This window comes from Ambystoma mexicanum, chromosome 14 (genome assembly GCF_040938575.1).
Source record: "Ambystoma mexicanum isolate Mex_15411 chromosome 14, UKY_AmexF1_1, whole genome shotgun sequence".
Taxonomy (NCBI): domain Eukaryota; kingdom Metazoa; phylum Chordata; class Amphibia; order Caudata; family Ambystomatidae; genus Ambystoma; species Ambystoma mexicanum.
This window is the reverse complement of record NC_090940.1, coordinates 161,371,006-161,389,300: the sequence shown is the minus strand read 5'-3', so window position 1 is coordinate 161,389,300 and position 18,295 is coordinate 161,371,006. Positions and strand designations below refer to the sequence as shown.

At 46.1% G+C, this 18,295-nt stretch overlaps 1 protein-coding gene across 3 annotated transcripts in view; it reads right to left on the bottom strand.

Moving 5' to 3' along the window:
* The window catches only part of MGA (MAX dimerization protein MGA), an 872,134-nt gene that overhangs the window by 247,115 nt on the left and 606,724 nt on the right, over window positions 1-18,295 (bottom strand). For all 3 annotated transcript variants that reach the window (XM_069638800.1, XM_069638798.1, XM_069638799.1), the window contains exon 20: window positions 5,029-5,208. In XM_069638800.1, the coding sequence (XP_069494901.1) occupies window positions 5,029-5,208 (180 nt within the window). The remainder of the gene's footprint in view (window positions 1-5,028; window positions 5,209-18,295) is intronic.

The window sequence follows — 18,295 nt, the reverse complement described above, 5'->3', positions numbered from 1 at the left end:
GACGCGTACACGTAGTACGTAAAAAACGTAAGGTTCTTATCTCTAACCTTAATACTAACGATGAGCGCGAGGCAAAAGATACGCTCGCGCTCGTGGCTAAAATAACTAGAGTTGGATAAAAAATATTACTCAACTCTATAAATATATTAAATAGTTCTAGAACAAACCGCGCGTTAGTAATTAGATAAGCATCGCACGTAAATCAAAACTAACAAAAAATAACTTGCGATTGCAGAATATAACAGCAGGTTGTAACGAATAACTTCTTAATAAATACAGTTCTTTCTTGACTATGAACATTGTTTTTTTCTTTTAAAAAGACAACGAATTTTCACTCCATGTAATATATCTTCAATATTTGAATAACTTAGCGTGCTTCTTCTGTAACTTCTTGTCTTCTAAGAATCCTTGAATATAAGTCTTTCTTTTCTGAAGTCTGGAACTGATAATTCTTTTAAATATAAGTAAATTATAGATTTTTCTTAAATCTTCTCTCAGAGCTAAAGAGACTGCAACCTGCCACAAAGGCAACTAAAATGAAAGGCAGTTTAGAACTCTGTTCAAAATTCCAAACTACCTCATCAATGTTTTCCTCCAATCACTGTTGCTGTACTAACCCTCCATCTTGCCTTGGGGAAAGAAGTGATTCCTGAAAACTTATTAAGGAAGTTTTTGTACAATTCTTTTAATTAATAATAAAAAATAACTTGATCATACTTCTAAATTGAATTACATCCAACATTTTTATTGTTAAATGATGATTTCTAAATCAAGTATGTAAGTAATTGATGTCTATGAGATTGGTATGATAACAGTGTGTCTTTTAAGATTGTGAACCTTCGAAACTCTAGAAATATACCATGGAATCCTGACAGGCTTCATCGCCGGCAGATACACACAACACAACCTAAGATGATTATTCAAACTCATGCATAACGTAGATCCCGAAATCCCCATAGCGACAGCCACATTAGACGCTGAAAAGGCCTTCGACTCCGTTGAGTGACCCTTCCTATTCGGGGTGCTCCGCCGATCAGGGCTAGGTCTAAAGTTTATAAGTTGGATCTGTCTCTTATAAACGGCACCCAAGGCCGTGGTGTACACAAACAGGATTGCGTCAGATATCTGAGTGTTAGGGAGAATTCTCTCTTTAGGCTGAATTTCCTAACCTAGTGAGTCCCCCAGCAGCTTTGCTGGATTTCTGGAGTTTGTTTTTTTTCTCCTGACAAGAGTGAGACTCTTTTTCTCCCACTCTTGGACATGATTTATGGTGTTCCTTTGACTGTTAATGTGTTTTATGGGCTATGGGGTCCTTTACTCCATAGGGTCTCATGTGTTTTTACTATGTGTGTTACACAGTACCCTCCGTGCAGTAACACAGGGCTGTCATAGTGACACCCCACCATAAACTCCATACCCAGGGACTGACTACTGTCTCCCAGGGCATGTAAAGTCACCATTGGCTTTACTAGTCCCAAATTATTAACAGAAACCAGTACAAACCATCATCTTGTGGACGTACTGGTTGGGGCAATTCGACTGCCCCGGGGTCTGTTAGTCGAGGGGGCACGTCTCCGTCCCCCCTGATCGAGTTTGCCTGGTGGCAGTGGAAACTATTTTTTATATTCGACCGCGAATATTTCCCCATGGGATTTTCCCATTGTTCGAGGCTACCAACTTTAATTATTTAATTCTCATAGCCTCGAACATACCGCAGGTTTATTTAATTAATATTAATTCGCCGTTTGGTAATTTTTGCCAGGACTCTATTCTAAAATGGCGTTTGTGTTCTCTTCTGTGACTCCAACCCAAGTCGAGCCCTTTGTTCCACTTTTTGGCGGGCTTCTCCACAGAAGCCTCCAAAAGTGGTGCCACTCTGTCTGGGTACCACGGGGTGCGGGAGGGGGTTTAGGCACCCTGGACTGAGTTACCTTGGTAACTCAAGTCACACTCTTGTGCGATTGGCCCAAGTGGTGAGCCGGCCGGCTCACCACTTAGCATGTTTGATTGACGGCTAGGCTGAGTGAATGGGGGTATGCTGCATAAAAGCAGGGCTTTGGGGACTGGAACTTCAGAAGTCGCCACAGGACCTGAGAATCCGACGAGGGAGAAGCTGAGCCGACCTACCACGATGACACCACCGGTGGAGCCCTGCAGAACCGACTCACCACTTCCCGACGACAGAGAAGATCTCCCGGCTGGAGAGGCTTCTTCCCCTGACTGGTGGGCACAACCAGTTTACCTTCTCCTCTTCGCACCCCAGACCGGCTTGTGGTCGAATTGCCCGTGCCAAGCACCCCGACAACCGGATAACCACTTACCAATGGACCGCGAATTACAGGACCGCTCCTTTTACCTGAGAAACTCTGCGGCTGGTTTCTTCCCTGGCAGTGCAACGGACTCCTGTCTTCCTCCCCGACGAGATCTTCTCTTCCCCCGGACGAAGCACCGACTTGCATCCGCTGCCAGGAACAACTACCCCCGCTGGAGTATTCTCACCACTTTAAGGTATCGTTTCCCCCAGGCCTCCCTTTCTAAAGATTGCAACAAGGTAATAACCCCTTAACCTTCTGGACTAGGCAGGCCGCCTTGACCCTCTAACTGGTCCCTTTCTTTGGTCCAACTCCTTTTTGAACCGTTACAAGACTTTTGTGCACTGCAACCGTGTGACCTTGGACACCTTTCGTTTTGATCCTCTTAAAGTGGATCCAGCCTATTGAACTCTAACTTCTCGGTTTTACTTTGCCTTCCTCTCTTGTTGTGTTCTTGTAAAAGTGTTGGGACCTGTTTCAATTTATTCTGTTTTACTCTCCCTTTTAAAAACGAATTATTAGAGTGCCATCTACGTTAAGCGCTCACCGCTGTCTGAAAATAAGTGGGGCTTTACTTAAGACTTGTCTAAAATTCTTTTAAGGGAGTGTATATCTTTTAGTGACCGTGTTTGTGAATTGCTTACTATTAGTGCCTGTGTGTTTTTCTCGATGTGGTTTTAAATAAATAATTATATCTCTTTTACACCAAGCCCTGGTCAGTGTTTACTTGTTCTATTGTGTTCTCTTGACCTACTGTGAATACTCTGTATACTGCCTAACTCTTCTTGAGGGAAGTCTGACTGCTCAGCCACAGCTACCAAGTGAATCTGTGTGGTACAGACTGCTACCAAGTGGGTTTACTGCCAAACACCTGTAGTCCTAAAACTTTTGCAGTGGTCCCAGAGGGAACTGCACAGGTTTCTGCCTAACACTATCCAACGAGGGGCATGTGGCAGGGATGCCCATTCTCACTGATTTTGTTCGCTCTAGAGATTGAACCGCTGGCCTGTCACATCAGAGAAATGCAAAGTAGGAATACAGTCATACCTTAACATCATTTAATTATACGCGGACAACAACTGCTCTATGTCAAACATCCTAGAGAAAACCTTCCCCCTCTGACTCAGAAGAGAGGCAAATCCGGGGAACTCTCAGGATTACAAATTAACTGGAGTAAATCCAAAGTCCTCCCATTGACCCCTATAGTACAACCGTCTGACATTTTCAAACAAAATGACAAATTCAACCCTCCTGGAGTAGATCGAGGAAGCTATGTCCGTGATGTTGTCGACAAAATAGGATTATTCACAAAAGCTATGGTTCTTAGCGCTGGCCGTTGAGGGTCCACAAGGAGAAAGGAAGCTACTGGGGATGGCTTCAACTACAGCAAGATATCTTCTGGCTAGATCATGGGCGAAGCGCACTGCTCCAGTGTTTACAAGTTGGCTGGAGTTCATGAACACATGTGAATCAAAGAGAGAACAGATATGCACAGTCCCTGCCTGCCAGCAGCCATCCAATCGATACTGGCCACCTTTCTGACAATATTACTCAGATTGGACAAGAGGTACCATGGCAGCTGGGGAAGGCTCACCATAAACAGGTCCTGAAATGGGGGAGGAGGTGCTCCCTCACCGAATAAGTATGGGCACGACACGCAAAGGGTTGAAGGAGTCTGCGTGAACCCACCGGGTCCGAGTCCATTTTGCTATGCAGTGTGCTTGTGCGGCGGACCAGAACAAATACGATGTCCCTCGGAGGCCTTGCAAAATGTAACGAAGTAGATGAATATGATAATATCCAGATTATACAATATGTGTACTGTGCCAATGTGCTGGGGTGTGTTGGGAGGGATAGGGGTGGGGGATATAGGCTGGGGCATGTTGTGTGATATCTATTGTTGCACTGTTATTAAAACCAGTAAAGAAAGTTTAAAAAAAAAAAAAAGAAAAAAAAAAGTTTGGTCCCTAATACCAGGAGCTAAGTCTTATGAAGTCTAACTCCAGTTGGACTTAAGAAAAACTTACCCAAAACACACCACTGTCACAATTCATTATTTTAAAGTCTTTATACCCTACTGGTTTTAGTTTAAAATGTCTTCGAGCCAATCACAAACATTTGTCACAGTCCCTTGGCAAACACACATAAAAAGATTCCATCCAAGTGAAGCAGTGATAAAATGGAGTGCTACGAATTAAAAACTGCCTAAAAGATTTACAGTCATTGCCATAATACCGGTCCATTGCCTACGGTTGGTAAAAACGAGCCAGGTTTTTGTTGTCTTCAACAAGTCTTTCAAACCAAAATCAATGCGCTCCAATGACAGTTGTCACTACGTGTCACTTATGGAGTCATAACATTTGTTTTCTTCTGCATGCCTCTTTCTGTGACCAACCATGGTGGTGGGAAAAGGACTGTAAGGAGTGTTGGGGGAGGTTGGTCAGGGTCAGAGCCATTCGATTAAAGATCAGCCTGTGTAAATGCCCATTTTTAAACCAAATGAAAAAAACAAGTGAAATACCTAGAGCCAGTCACTAGATAGCAGCAAATGCACAACACATTCACCTAGAGCTAGATCTGCAATGTAAAAAATATTAGATACAAAAAAGGTATAGCTACCACACATTTCGTGCCAGAAAGGGTTAAATCACTAACGTGGATGGCAACTTCAGTTAATGCTACTTGCTCAGAACCAATGGGAGAAAGAAGTACTGACCTGGCCTAGAATAAAGCACTTGGAGACCTTTGGAAGATTGAGCCCAAGAATCTTCTGGAGGTTTTCAAAGAGCGTCCTCATCTCATGACGTCTTCGTCTCTCATTTGCAGTATGCGACTCCCGATAACCTGCAAACGGAACTGCTTCAATTCGAGGCTTTTTCTTCCAGTTGGAAAGTTTCTGTTAAATTAAGCACATAACCAAGATTAACTTTATTCCCAATAAGGTTTCTTTTTTCAGAACTACTTTAAATTTTAATAAATGTTGTGCTCTGTATATCTATAGAATTGAGTTGGTGAGTGACTATTTTATGGCTGGTGTGTGGGAGCGAGGGGCCAATGGGCACCTCTCTACCATCACTTCTCAGTACAAAACTTGGACCAAGTGCCTCTAGTGGTGGGTACGCCCCTCGCCCTTATGCGATACTAAATTGTGGTTATATTTGCATAGATGGGACCATCGAGCAGGACACAGGGCATCCATTTTTTGTACCCCCTTTCGACTCCAGCTTGGTAACCAGGCTTCACTGCGGTAGTACAAAACGCATCTCTCCCTTTTGCCCGCCACTGTAGCTCGGAGCACATGGCCCCCACCCTCGTCCCCACTCCCAACTGGAAAACTCTGCAGCTCCATTCTCACGCTGAGGCCGGAGCTGCTTGCAACAAATGATAAATGTAACACATCCCTTTTCCTCTGAGATCATTGTCCCGCATGTGAACCAACATGAGCCAAGCACATAGCTCGTTCATCTCCACGAAAGTGTCCTTGCCCTCTTAGCCTCACCAGTTGAAACTTATTGCCATTCTAACCCTGTGTCCTTGCGAGGCATCCCTTTCATGTGCCAGACTGCCAACCATACTATGAAACCCACCCAGCAGACCCCCAACTAACATTAGATCCCTGTGCAGTATATCGTGCCCAATACCAACAAGTTTGCAAAGGTAGCGGGCGCCCCTCTCTCGACAGAACAAGGCCTGATAACCTGTTCAGTGGTTACTAACCACTTGTGAGTTCGCAGCCACTGCTTTTACTCACTGTGCCTTTCACAGATGGGAAATATCCATTTGCATATCAGTCTTTGTCCTGCCCAGGGGCAGTCCAGCACCGAAATGCAATGGCAATTCCAACCTGAACGAGAGTACCACCAGCAACCCCATCCACGTGTTTCACCCTTGTTGGGGATCATCAGTGAGGTGAAGCTGATGCCTCTCTTGGATTGGTAACCCTAGGTCTCCTGGGGGCAACCAGACGTGGTCTCCCTCTCACTGTGCTTAGAGAGGCATCAGCTTCACCTCACTGATGAACCCCAACAAGGGTGAAACACGTGTATGGGGTTGCTGGTGGTACTCTCGTTCAGGTTGGAATTGCCATTGCATTTCGGTGCTGGACTGCCCCTGGGCAGGACAAAGACTGATATGCAAATGGATATTTCCCACCTGTGAAAGGCACAGTGAGTAAAAGCAGTGGCTGCGAACTCTCAAGTGGTTAATAACCACTGAACAGGTTATCAGGCCTTGTTCTGTCGAGAGAGGGGCGCCCGCTACCTTTGCAAACTAAATTTCAAGGAACCTGGGATTGGTAACCCTAGGTCTCCTGGGGGCAACCAGACGTGGTCTCCCTCTCACTGTGCTTAGAGAGGCATCAGCTTCACCTCACTGATGATCCCCAACAAGGGTGAAACACGTGTATGGGGTTGCTGGTGGTACTCTCGTTCAGGTTGGAATTGCCATTGCATTTCGGTGCTGGACTGCCCCTGGGCAGGACAAAGACTGATATGCAAATGGATATTTCCCATCTGTGAAAGGCACAGTGAGTAAAAGCAGTGGCTGCGAACTCTCAAGAGGTTAATAACCACTGAACAGGTTATCAGGCCTTGTTCTGTCGAGAGAGGGGCGCCCGCTACCTTTGCAAACTAAATTTCAAGGAACCTGGGATTGGTAACCCTAGGTCTCCTGGGGGCAACCAGACGTGGTCTTCCTCTCACTGTGATATGATATGATATGATATGGTATTTGTAACGCGCCTATACACAGGTGTTTCAAGGCGCGACGAGGCAGGGAGGGGAGGGACAAGGGGAGACAGACAACGATCCTACTAGGCCAGGTGTCATTCAGATCGCGCAAGTGCAGGGGTGGGGGAGGGGGAAAAGTGCAAGGGGAAGGGGAGAAGTGCAGTACAAGGTAAGTGGCGTAAAGTAATAAATAAATAAATAGAGCCAGCTGGTGGCAAGTGCGAGGTAAGTGCAGAGCAAGTGCTGGGGAAAGGGGGGGGGGGCTGTAGGGATACAGAGACAGTCCCGCAGTGCAAGGGGGTTCCAGGGCATCAGTGCAAGAGGAGAGTGGCTGGGCCCAGGACCGAGGCCGTTTAGAGTGGTCCAGTTGCAGGATAAGTGCAGTTTCAGTGAAGAATTAATTAGCTGTTCAGCAGGGGAGAGGGAGAGAGAAAGCAGAAGCAAAGAGGAAGGTTTTGAGGTGCTTAGAGAGGCATCAGCTTCACCTCACTGATGATCCCCAACAAGGGTGAAACACGTGTATGGGGTTGCTGGTGGTACTCTCGTTCAGGTTGGAATTGCCATTGCATTTCGGTGCTGGACTGCCCCTGGGCAGGACAAAGACTGATATGCAAATGGATATTTCCCATCTGTGAAAGGCACAGTGAGTAAAAGCAGTGGCTGCGAACTCTCAAGTGGTTAATAACCACTGAACAGGTTATCAGGCCTTGTTCTGTCGAGAGAGGGGCGCCCGCTACCTTTGCAAACCAATACCAACAAGTGCCACATACTTGAGATTCTTGTGAGACTAACCCTATAGTTCAATGACAGTATTATAGTGGTCAAGGCCCTTAAACCTGTGACCTGTATAAGCCAAATGTGTAGATGGTATAAACCCTTGAGTGATTTGTATAACAACATGATACACTACTAAGAGTCCTTTGATCAGCTATTATTTAGTGCATGCATTACTCAGAATGTATTTTCTTAGCTTAGATAGTGACCACCGTGTTTCACAGCGACCTGACCTTCACCCATCCGGAGCACAGATGTCTGACGTCAATCCTCCCACCAACCAAGCAACCAACCCGGAGGAAGAGATGATGCCCACACCTAAGTCGCCACCATGGCTGACCAATCCTGGTCCAACGTAGCATCATATGTTAAAAATGTAGATGTACTATATAAATGTGTTGTAACCTTGATGTAGTCAGAGCGCTCTCAGAGATCTAGATAAACTTTTCCTTGAAACTCTCGCAGGCTGCTCTTTTGTGCCTTATTCCCTGTCCAGGGAGTGTTTGTTTTATTCATTTCACACGTGTGAGTCAGGGTGGGCACAAACACTGGTTAGTAGCTTGCAACTTGAAATGTTTGCCCTCTGATAAAAGCAATATTAAATTAAGTGCATTCTATGTTCTCAATATTCAAGTGGGCTTTTAACCGCAGTCAGTTATAAAATACAGTAATTTATTTTAGGCCTTTAGAACACACAAAAAATGAACTAGCAGGTAGTAATATCATACAATACAAATATATATAATCACTGTTATTTGCTGTATATTAAGTGAACCTAACAATCAAGCAATGCAGGTAAGTAATGCAGATGATGCAAGAACGTGATGGGAACCAATCACAAGAACTATATACTAACTTGTTAAGTCCAAACCCTAAGATGAATGAGGTCTTGTGGTCAAAAGTCACAGGGTCCATGTTAGGCAGAATTGCAGGCAGTACCCTTTGGGACCACTACACACAATTATGACTACAGGTGTTAGCCAAACCAACCTTTGGTATAAAAGTCTGTACTACAGTTTTTGGTAGCGAGCTGAGCAGCCAGGCGTATCTCAAGAGTGAATGTGAGCAGTACAAGTAGTTACACAGAGGACTTTCAATCACAGTGGTTCAACTAGACACTTATATTAAAGGTTACTTGGTAGAAACACTTGGTAATTCATAACACAATCATTTAGAAAAGATTTCACTAGAAGAAGGCAACTTAATATTATATACCAACACTTCAATACAAAACTGCAAGCTTTTGAGACAGTTTGAGCTCTGCTGAAATAGGAGCCAAATGGCAGTTCAGTTACTTAGCAGTGAGCAAAAAGGACAAAAGTAAGTAGGCAGTGCAAATAGTTTCAGTTCACCAGAAGAGTTAAATTCCAAGTCAATAGGCCAGGCCAAAGTCAATGGGCTAGTGTTCTCGATAGCAAAGAGCAGTTCTGGTATCAAACGGTAAAGTCTTTGCAAATGTTCTCAGAAGTAGTTTAGACGAAAAAGGATCATTTGTCAGGTCACAATCTGATTAGGCCCACAAGTTGGGAAAGTTTCATGAACTTTGACTGCAAGAGTGGCATTCTCTCAATTAGGTTGGCACAGTACCTTTCTATGAAGAAACAAATGTTCCCGAACTCATGGTTCCTGGCAGGTCCTGCAGATCTTGCTGTTCCTGAGCCTCAGTCGTGGGGACAAGAGGGAGGACGTCAGGGGAATCCTGCAATGCACAGGATCGTTGAAGAAAGCAAACAAGATCGAGTCACTTCAGTTCCAGTAGCTGTAGATTCAAAAACACAAACTGGTGTCCCTCTCCCTGGTTTAACCTAACCAGCCTTGAGAATGGTGTCCAGGTGTTTTATGAGTTGATTGGTCCCACCAACTCAAAGGAAGAAGCCGTCCTTGAAGGAGCTTCTCTGTTGAATGGAGTTTGGACCTGCAGCAGCCGTCCTCTTTCAGCTCGTCTTCGGTTCTTTCGTTCCAGTGGTCGACTCTGCTTTCCAGTCCAAGAGACTTAATTTTCAAAAGTTTTCTCCCTTTCATTCCAGCCTAGCTGTCACTCACTCAGCAGGGTGGCTGCCCTTGCCGGACAGTCAGCCAGCCAATCACAGCAAAGTGCATTTGGGTCTCCTAGGAGACTAAGCACAGGGAGTTTTGGGCACCTCCCCCACTTCCTGCCCACCTCAGACACTCGGACGCGGTCTTAAGTCCTGAAGCCCGCCAAAGGCACACGAACAAAGGTACCAAACCTGGTTTGGCGCACAGAGACAAAGACTAGAACGACCTTTTCAAAAAGAAATGGCAAAAAAAGACCAGGACCCGTTTAAACGAAGGGGGTTAAGGCGCCATCTTGAAAAATATGGCTCCCCAGATTTTTAGCTACTGGTGTTCGCGGTCGGGAAAAATCATGGTAGTTTGTTGTAAAACCACTACCACCAACCAGCCTTTTCAAAAGGAAAGGGTAGCATTTGACGAGTGTTTAGACAGGGGATACTAGGTAACCCCTCCAGCACTCCATTGTAAGATGGTGTGTGCTGGGTCTATGAATTTGGAAAGACTAGTAAAGTCAATTTCACTTTACATTCTCTGGGATAAACTACTGTTTCCCAGAGTAGGTATTTAAACCTTTGGGAAGTCTAAAAAAACATCCTGGTGTCACTGCACTGAAGGTGCTGTGTAACACATGAAAAGATGATGCCTATGGAGTGATCAAAAACCCCATAATCAAAGAACACAAATGTAAAACACACATCAAAATACACGAAAGAGTGGGGAAAAAAGGCTCACACTCTTTCCAGGTAAAAAATTCAAGTCCTCAAAATCCAGCAAAGTTGCTGGGGGTCTCTAAGGTGAAGGGAATTAGCACTTTTATGAGAATTCTCCTTAACAGTCCAACACAATGTTTCTCACAGGTATTAGCTCTCTATAAAAAAGGATGCAACGGGAGACCACCAGGGAGCGCAGACAAAATGGCTGCTTAGGCTTTTCGTCTTCCTCGCCGAGGAGAGACAATGGAGGCTTTACACGCATAATCAGCGACGTCTGCCCGCAGCAAGCATTAGTGTCGGAAGCTCTCCAGCATGCAGGGTTCCAGGTAGGAGCCTGCCCGCAGCCGCAATCTCTCAGAAAACCCGAACGAGATAGGGCCCTGCCGGCCGTTGTAAAACAAGAGGACGCCGTGGAGGCAACGCTGGTAAAACCCGGCCCACACAAGGTTGAGTTGGCAGCAAAGTGCCGGGGCTCCCTGCCGCCTGGAAACAAGACTCACGCCAGAGGCAACAGCGCATCTGGACCCGTAGCGTCTATTGCAGCGAGCAGGGCTGTGTCAATCGAAACGCGGCATAGACACTGAGTAGATGGAGGCCGGGTGTGCTAGAGCCGCGGAACGAAGTGGGGTCCCGCTATAATACCGGCACTGATCCCAAGAAGAGTCACAGGCATCGCAGGGCCAGGGCGGTGAGTGGCAGTGCGCAGGGCAGGCAGCGGGAGTGTCGGCCCATGTGGACACACAGCACAGACGGCACTGCGTTAAAGGCCTCCCACACCTGCGTACTACATCAGACAAAGACAAACAAAAACGCTATGGCCCAGCATAACTTCCCTCCAAGTAGCAGGCCTGGGGAAGCAACTGAGCCTCAGAAAGGTGACGTTGAGGGGAACCCGGGGAAAACCCGGCAACCGGATGACATCAGTGTTGGGGAGAATTCTCATTTCTGTGCTTATTCCCTTCTACCTTAGAGACCCCCAGCTCCTTTGCTTTACTTTAGGACATTTTTCATTTTTATCTTCAGTGAGTGAGACCATTTTCTCACTCTCTCAAGTATTTCTATTTGATTTGAACTCTGTTTCTTTTGGTTTTGGAGTCTGACAAACTCCATAGGCATAATTTGTTTGTTTTAGGACACACAGCACCTTCAGTGCAGTGTCACAGAGAAGTCCTTTGGATTTCTCTTAAGGTTTAAATACCTTCTCTTGGATAAACTACTGTTTCCAAGAGTAGTGAAGTGATATTGACTTTACTTACCTTTTTCTCCTTGTAGACACAGCACTCACCATCTTACATGGAGTGCTGCGGCAATACTTAGTATGCCCTTTTGTCTAGTTTCTCATGTAACATTTTTATGTTACCCTTAGTACAATTAATGGCTGGTGGCAGTGGTTTAATTTTTCCTACCATTGTGCGCTTTTACCGCAGGCTGCATACGTAGGTGCAGTGTTGAACCCATGGGTGCCCATTTAGTCAAAATGGTCCCATTTAGTCAAAATGGTCCCGGTCTTCTTTTTTCACCATATTTTGTTTGTAAAGTACTTCTTAAGATTTACTTTGTGCGCCAAACCAGGATTGGTCCCTTTGTCCGTTTTGTCTTTGGTGGGATTCAAGGGTGAAGCCCACCTGTGGCTCGAGCGTGTCTGCCAGGGCAGGCAGCAAGGGAGGTCCCCGAAACTCCCTGTGCTTAGTCTCCTTGGTTACAGGAATGCACCCAAAGGTGATTGGCCTTGGAGGACAGCAATCCTGCTGTGTGAGTGACAGCTAGGCTGCGAATGAATGGGAACGACTTGCATAAAAGGCGAGGTCTTTTGCAAGGAAGGCAGAGTCGACCACTGGACGAAGAAACCAAAGAAGAAACTGGAAGAGAAGCTTGCTGCACCCTGCTGGACCGTTGGTTTGCCTGGTGAAGCCCTGCTGCAGTGCTGAAGCTCCATATTTCGAATCGACGGAACGCCCGGAAAGGACGACTTCTTCCCTTGGGTTGGTGGGACCAACTGACCCCAAGACGAATTTGACTCGAACCCCTCTCCTGCTGGTTGTACTTCTTCGCTGCTGCTGGAACAGAGTGCCAGGGGACAGGAACACCAGAATCGAGTATCGTTTTTAAGCCGGACCCGAGCTCCAGGAAGATCCTCCGGACTCCCTCGAAAGCAGGACTAAGTGTGAGCCACAACAGAGTGCTGGATCCCAAAAGCAAGGAAAGTCCACAAGGTGTCCGAGAACCACGGTGGTGCTATTTACGAGTAATTGAAACTGAAGTGCTACTGATCTGAATTGTGCTCCTTGCTGCCGCCGACCTTCAAACCGTAGTGCAGAAGTCCGCAGACGTCCCTCCCTCTTGTCCCCACGTCTGTGGCCCAGGAACAACAGGATCTGCAGGACTACAACAGGAACAGAGGCCAGTTGGAACCTTTTCTTCAGACTCAAGGTACTGTGCAACTAGGGGTACGTACCCCTTGTTGTGTGTAGCTTGCTTGCTCTCACTGGAGACTTGCATTTGCTGCCCTTTGCAGAGTTGCTTGCATCTATGCTTTTCACAAGCCTCCCAGCTCTTAGCCAAACAGTGATTCTTTTACTACAAAAGCTCTCTAACATTGTGCAAGACTTTTGTGCCACCTTCAAGAAGTGCCTCAGCTCCCCTAGACTTTGCTCAATTGACATTGGGTGTCCTGGCTCCCTGGAGACTATTCTTAACCTTTGTCTTTGTGTTTACCTGTCCCTCCAAAAGTCATACATACCTTACTTGTATAGCTGGGAAAGGGTTAACCTATAAAGTCATTGGGGGGACTGTGAAGTACCTACCTGCTTGGAGAAACTTGTTAACCTTTGTTTCCGTCCCTAACCTTTGCACCATAACTTCAGTAGTGCATTTTAAGTGTAAAAAGTGATATATTGATGTCCACAGTGTCCTAGCAATTGAAGTCACCTCAGGGTGTAGGAAGTGTGCGTGTGACATCCCAAAAGGGTATCTACTCACTTAACTAAAGGAGTGTACTTTTGAAATATATTTAAGTGTTGCATATTGCCCACTTCTAAAGAAGGCTTATTTTAAAACTGACTGTTAAATGAATAAATCATTATTTTAATCAATAAACCTTGAGTATACGTGTTATTTGAATACCTGTAACTGTGAATCTCTATGTTACAACCCTACAGCTCATATTGACCCCTATTGCGATAAGCCTGGCTTCTCAGTCACTCTACCAACTTGTGTAGTACAGGCCTGTACCAAAGGTTAATTTACCTATTGCCAAGAGGACAAGGCTGGTGTAGCCTCCCACAGGTTACTACATACAATCTTGCCTAACACAGAGTAACAGCCTGGGCTGGAAGGTGAGTTGGTGTACCCTCACAGCTGTGGGCAGCCATTCCAACATTAGATCTAGTGCCAAGCACAATCCACCAAGCACCTTCTTTGTGGAGCAGCTATTAGAAAATCCAATCAGTGAGTGACGTGGGACCGCCAAGGTCTTATTATATTATAATTGTTTTTTTACAACACACTTAATACCGAAGAGGTTTCTAAGCACGGACCCAGGATTAGAACCTTTGTTGCTGTGCATCGTCTTGCTTCCAAGACAAGCACATTGCCACTGAGCTATGCTACCCTTAGCCTGCATACAATCTGCGGGGCACCAAAAAGATTTTAGGCAGGCACCCAAAGTGCCCAACCAAGCTGAGCGACAGCCCTCAAGCGCGAGTACTTTCGCAAACCATAAACAGGGGCAGTGGAACCCCCCCCCGGTTATTTGTTAGCCAAGCAGGGAAGTGCTCACTGAGGGAGGACCGCGCTGATCCATTGTAACTGTCACCACACACCTCTTCCCATACTGGACCTGCACCCAAGAGCCAGGTTGCATAGCTTTCGCCATACACGATGGAGCAGGAGAACACCACCACAGCATCAGAAATACCGGGAGCTGACCATGATAGCTCATCCAAGGCGGACATTTGTTTGCTATTGGGAGAAACCAGATCCATCAAGTCCAGCGAAAAAAGTAACAGTGACTGACAAGCAAGAATCGTCAAGGTGGAGGACAAGGTGGAAGCACTAGTAAATTACCAGCTGTCAGGCTACCTCAATGCAATAAACGGAAAGCCGATTTTAGGACATGGAGCAAAAAGAAACATATGTACAAATGACTCGGAGTCAGAGGCTTCCTTATCCTGTGTTCAAGCAAAGAGAAACATACCTGGCTCGGAAAATGTGACTATCTGGAAAACTGCGAGAGGCGGGCGAACATCCGCATAATGGGTCTGAAAGAGGAACTTGAAGAAACTTCGCCCTCTCTGGAAAAGCAAGTCAAAGCACTAATTGGGTAACTTTTTGATACGTCTGTGGCAACCGACATTGAATTCGACAGGATCCACAAAGCGGGTGGCCCACCAAACGGCCAGAGGTCTGTAATGGCCAAGTGTCATTAGCTCAGGCAAAAAATTGACACTTCAAAAGGTGGGAACAGAGGTGTCCATTGAATTTGAGGGGTCACACGTCAGATAATTTCAAGATCTGTCAGCAATGACTCTCCAAGCGGAAAAGCTGTCGCCCGCTCACAACCTGGCTGCAGGAACAAGATATCCGGTTTCAGCTGGGGTTGCCCTACTCTCTGAATTTTGAACACCAAGGAGAAGCCAATGGGCCCTTGGAGAACCTACAATCAGGAACCCGTGGTGACGGCCTGGAGGGATTGCAGGTCCCTCAGGGAGGTCGAAGTCCTCGGCACCTCGAAGAGGCCACGCTCAAGGTTCTTCAGAAGTTAAAGTGTTTAACACACAGTGAGGATGCAGACATTGGAAGATGATTTTTGGCAAGATTATTTCTGGTGTACATTTTGAGGCATGGGGAGGCCGAGTACTGTGCACTCGAAGGACACTCGCCGGGTAGCCTGAGATATAGTTTTATTCGGCCCGGACTCCAGGCTGGGGAATTTCTAGGTGTTCACTCTTCCCCGCTTGTAAGTCTCCAGACCAGCAAACTGGTGCACTACCAGGGAAGTGGGGGTGAATTCAGTTCTTCAGCTTTGATGCGTGTACAGTTTGTATGTTTAGATATGCTTCAGCGAGGGGCCTCATCAGAGTGGCACTATACTGCTCTTTTGGGGCGTCTCCATTAAAGGGGGCGATACAAGTTTTTTTTTTTGCTGGCAGAAAGGCTTGGATCTAGGGGCGGGGGGGAAGGGATTTTTTTCAAATCCACAACACGTTGCAACCTTGTAAACTGCCTGCTGCACGGAAGGAAGGAGGGTGAGTATACACTTTGTGTCCCAAGTGCAATTGTTAGGCAGAGTTTGCATGCAGTACCCTCTGGGACCACTACACACAACTATGACTACAAGTGTAAGCAAAACCAACCTTTGGTATACCACACACTTTTTGGTAGCGAGGCGAGCAGCCAGGCTTATCTCAAGAGGGAATGTGAGCTTGTAATGAGGTTACACAGAGGTCTACAATTACGAGTATTCAAATAGACTCTCACACTCAAGGTTTCTTGGTAACCACTTATTAATTTATTACACAGTCAATTAGAAAACATTCACTAAAAGGAGGCCATCAATATCACACATAAATATACTACAATACTTCACACTAACCGGTTCTGAGACATTTAAACTACTTTGAAGGAGGGAAATGGCATTCAGACCATTTGAAGTAGGAGCAAAAAAGGCATAAGTTAACAAAACGAATAGTCGAGTTAATCTTAAACAGTGCAAATAGTTTGAGTTCACCAGAGGAGTTGGTCCAATGCAATAGGTAGGCCAAAGTCAATGGGCTAGAGTCTTGTATAGGTAAAAACGGTTCTGGTAGTTAAACGGAAAAGTCTTTGCCACGGTTCTCAGAAGTAGTTCATAGAAAAAAGATTCCCATGTCGGGTCACAAGCTGACTAGGCCTGTAAATTGCCAGAGTTTCATGCACTTTCGCAGTGAGAGGTAAGTTCTCTCGGTCGGATTTTCACAGTACCTTATATTGAAGAAAAAGATGCAGCTGAAGACTTCTGTTCCTGGCAGTTCCTGCAGATCTCGCTGTTCCTGAGTCGTGGGGAAAAGAGGGAGGACGTCGGGGGACTCCTGCACTGCACGTGGGCTGGTCACAAAGCTGGCAAACTGGCAATTCTTCGATTCCAGTAGCGGTCTTCAAGTACACTGGTGTCCTTCTCCCTGGTTATTCGGTTTTCTGCAGCACTCTGAGGAAAATACAACCCGCAGCACTCTGAGGAAAATACAACCCGCTCTGAGAATGGTGTCCAGGTGGCTTACGAGTTGATTGGTCCCACCAACTCAAAGGGAGAAGTCGTCCTTGAAGGGCTTCTCTGTCGAGATGATCTTGGCGATTCGGACCTGCAGCAGGGCTTCACCGGGCAAACCAACGGTCCAGGAGTTGCAGCAGCCGACCTCTTCCAGCTCGTCTTCGGGTTCTTTCGTTCCAGTGGTCGACTCTGCCTTCCAAGCCAAGAGACTCACCTTTTAAAAACAGTTTTCTCCCATTCATTCCAGCCTAGCTCCCACTCACCCATCAGGGTGGCTGTCCTTCCTGGACAGTGAGCCAGCCAGCCAATCACGCCAGAGTGCATTTGGGTCTCCTAGGAGACAAAGCACATGGAGTTTCGGGCACCTCCCTCATTTCCTGCCCACCCCAGACACTCGGGCGCCAGAGGCAGTCTTCAGTCCTGAAGCCCACCAAAGGCATAGGAACAAAGGGACCAAACCTAGTTTGGCACGCAGAGACAAACTCTAGAAGGACCTTTCCAAAAAGAAATATTGAAAAAAGAAGACCGGGTCCTGTTTTTACAGAGGAGGCTTGGACGCCATCTTGAAAAACATGGCTCCTGCGATTTAACGCTACCGTTGTTGGGAGTTGGGAAAAATCATGGTAGTTCGTTATAAAACCATTTGGATAGGAAAGGGTAGCATTTGACTGCTATATGAGTTTCTAGACACAGGGGATACTAGGTAACCCCTCCAGCACTCTATTGTAAGATAAATTGTAAGATAGTGTGTGCTGGGTCTAGGAATTAAATTTACTTTCTCTGGGAAACAGTAGTTTATCCCAGAGAAGGTAAACCTTGGGACAGCCTAAAAGGCTTCCCTGTGCCACTGCACTGAGGGTGCTGTGTGACAACCATGAAAAGATGATGCCTATGGAGTTATCTAAAACCCCATAATCAGAACACAAGAGTAAAACACACATCAAAATACATGCGAGCGTGGGGAAAAAAGGCTCACACTCTATCAAGGTAAAAGAATTAAGCCCTCAAAATCCAGCAAAGTTGCTGGGGGTCTCTAAGGTGAAGGGAATTACTGCTTTTATGAGAATTCTCCCTAACAGCAATAATGGCTCCATGTCTTAAAGACATGCATGGACAGGCCACCCAGGGCCATACTGAAATCGAAAATAAACCATCATGACACAGGTTGAAGCTATACAGTTTGGGTTACTAAATGTAAAATCCTTAAATTCACCACAGAAGCGTTCCATGTAAATGAGAGAATTTAAGCTTGCTGGGTGAGACGTGCTGTTCCTCCAGGAATGGAAATTTAAGAAGGGTTCTGAACTTCGGCTGTTAGGAAGAGGATTTGGGGGTATGATCTGGGCATCGGGCAAACATAAAAAGTCGGGAGTAAGCATATTATACAGGGCCTCCCCAGGGTTGCAAATTACACACACAAACACGAATGAGAAAGGTAGGTTCATAGCAGTCAGGGGCATTATCCGGTCGCAAGAAGTTACCCTTTTC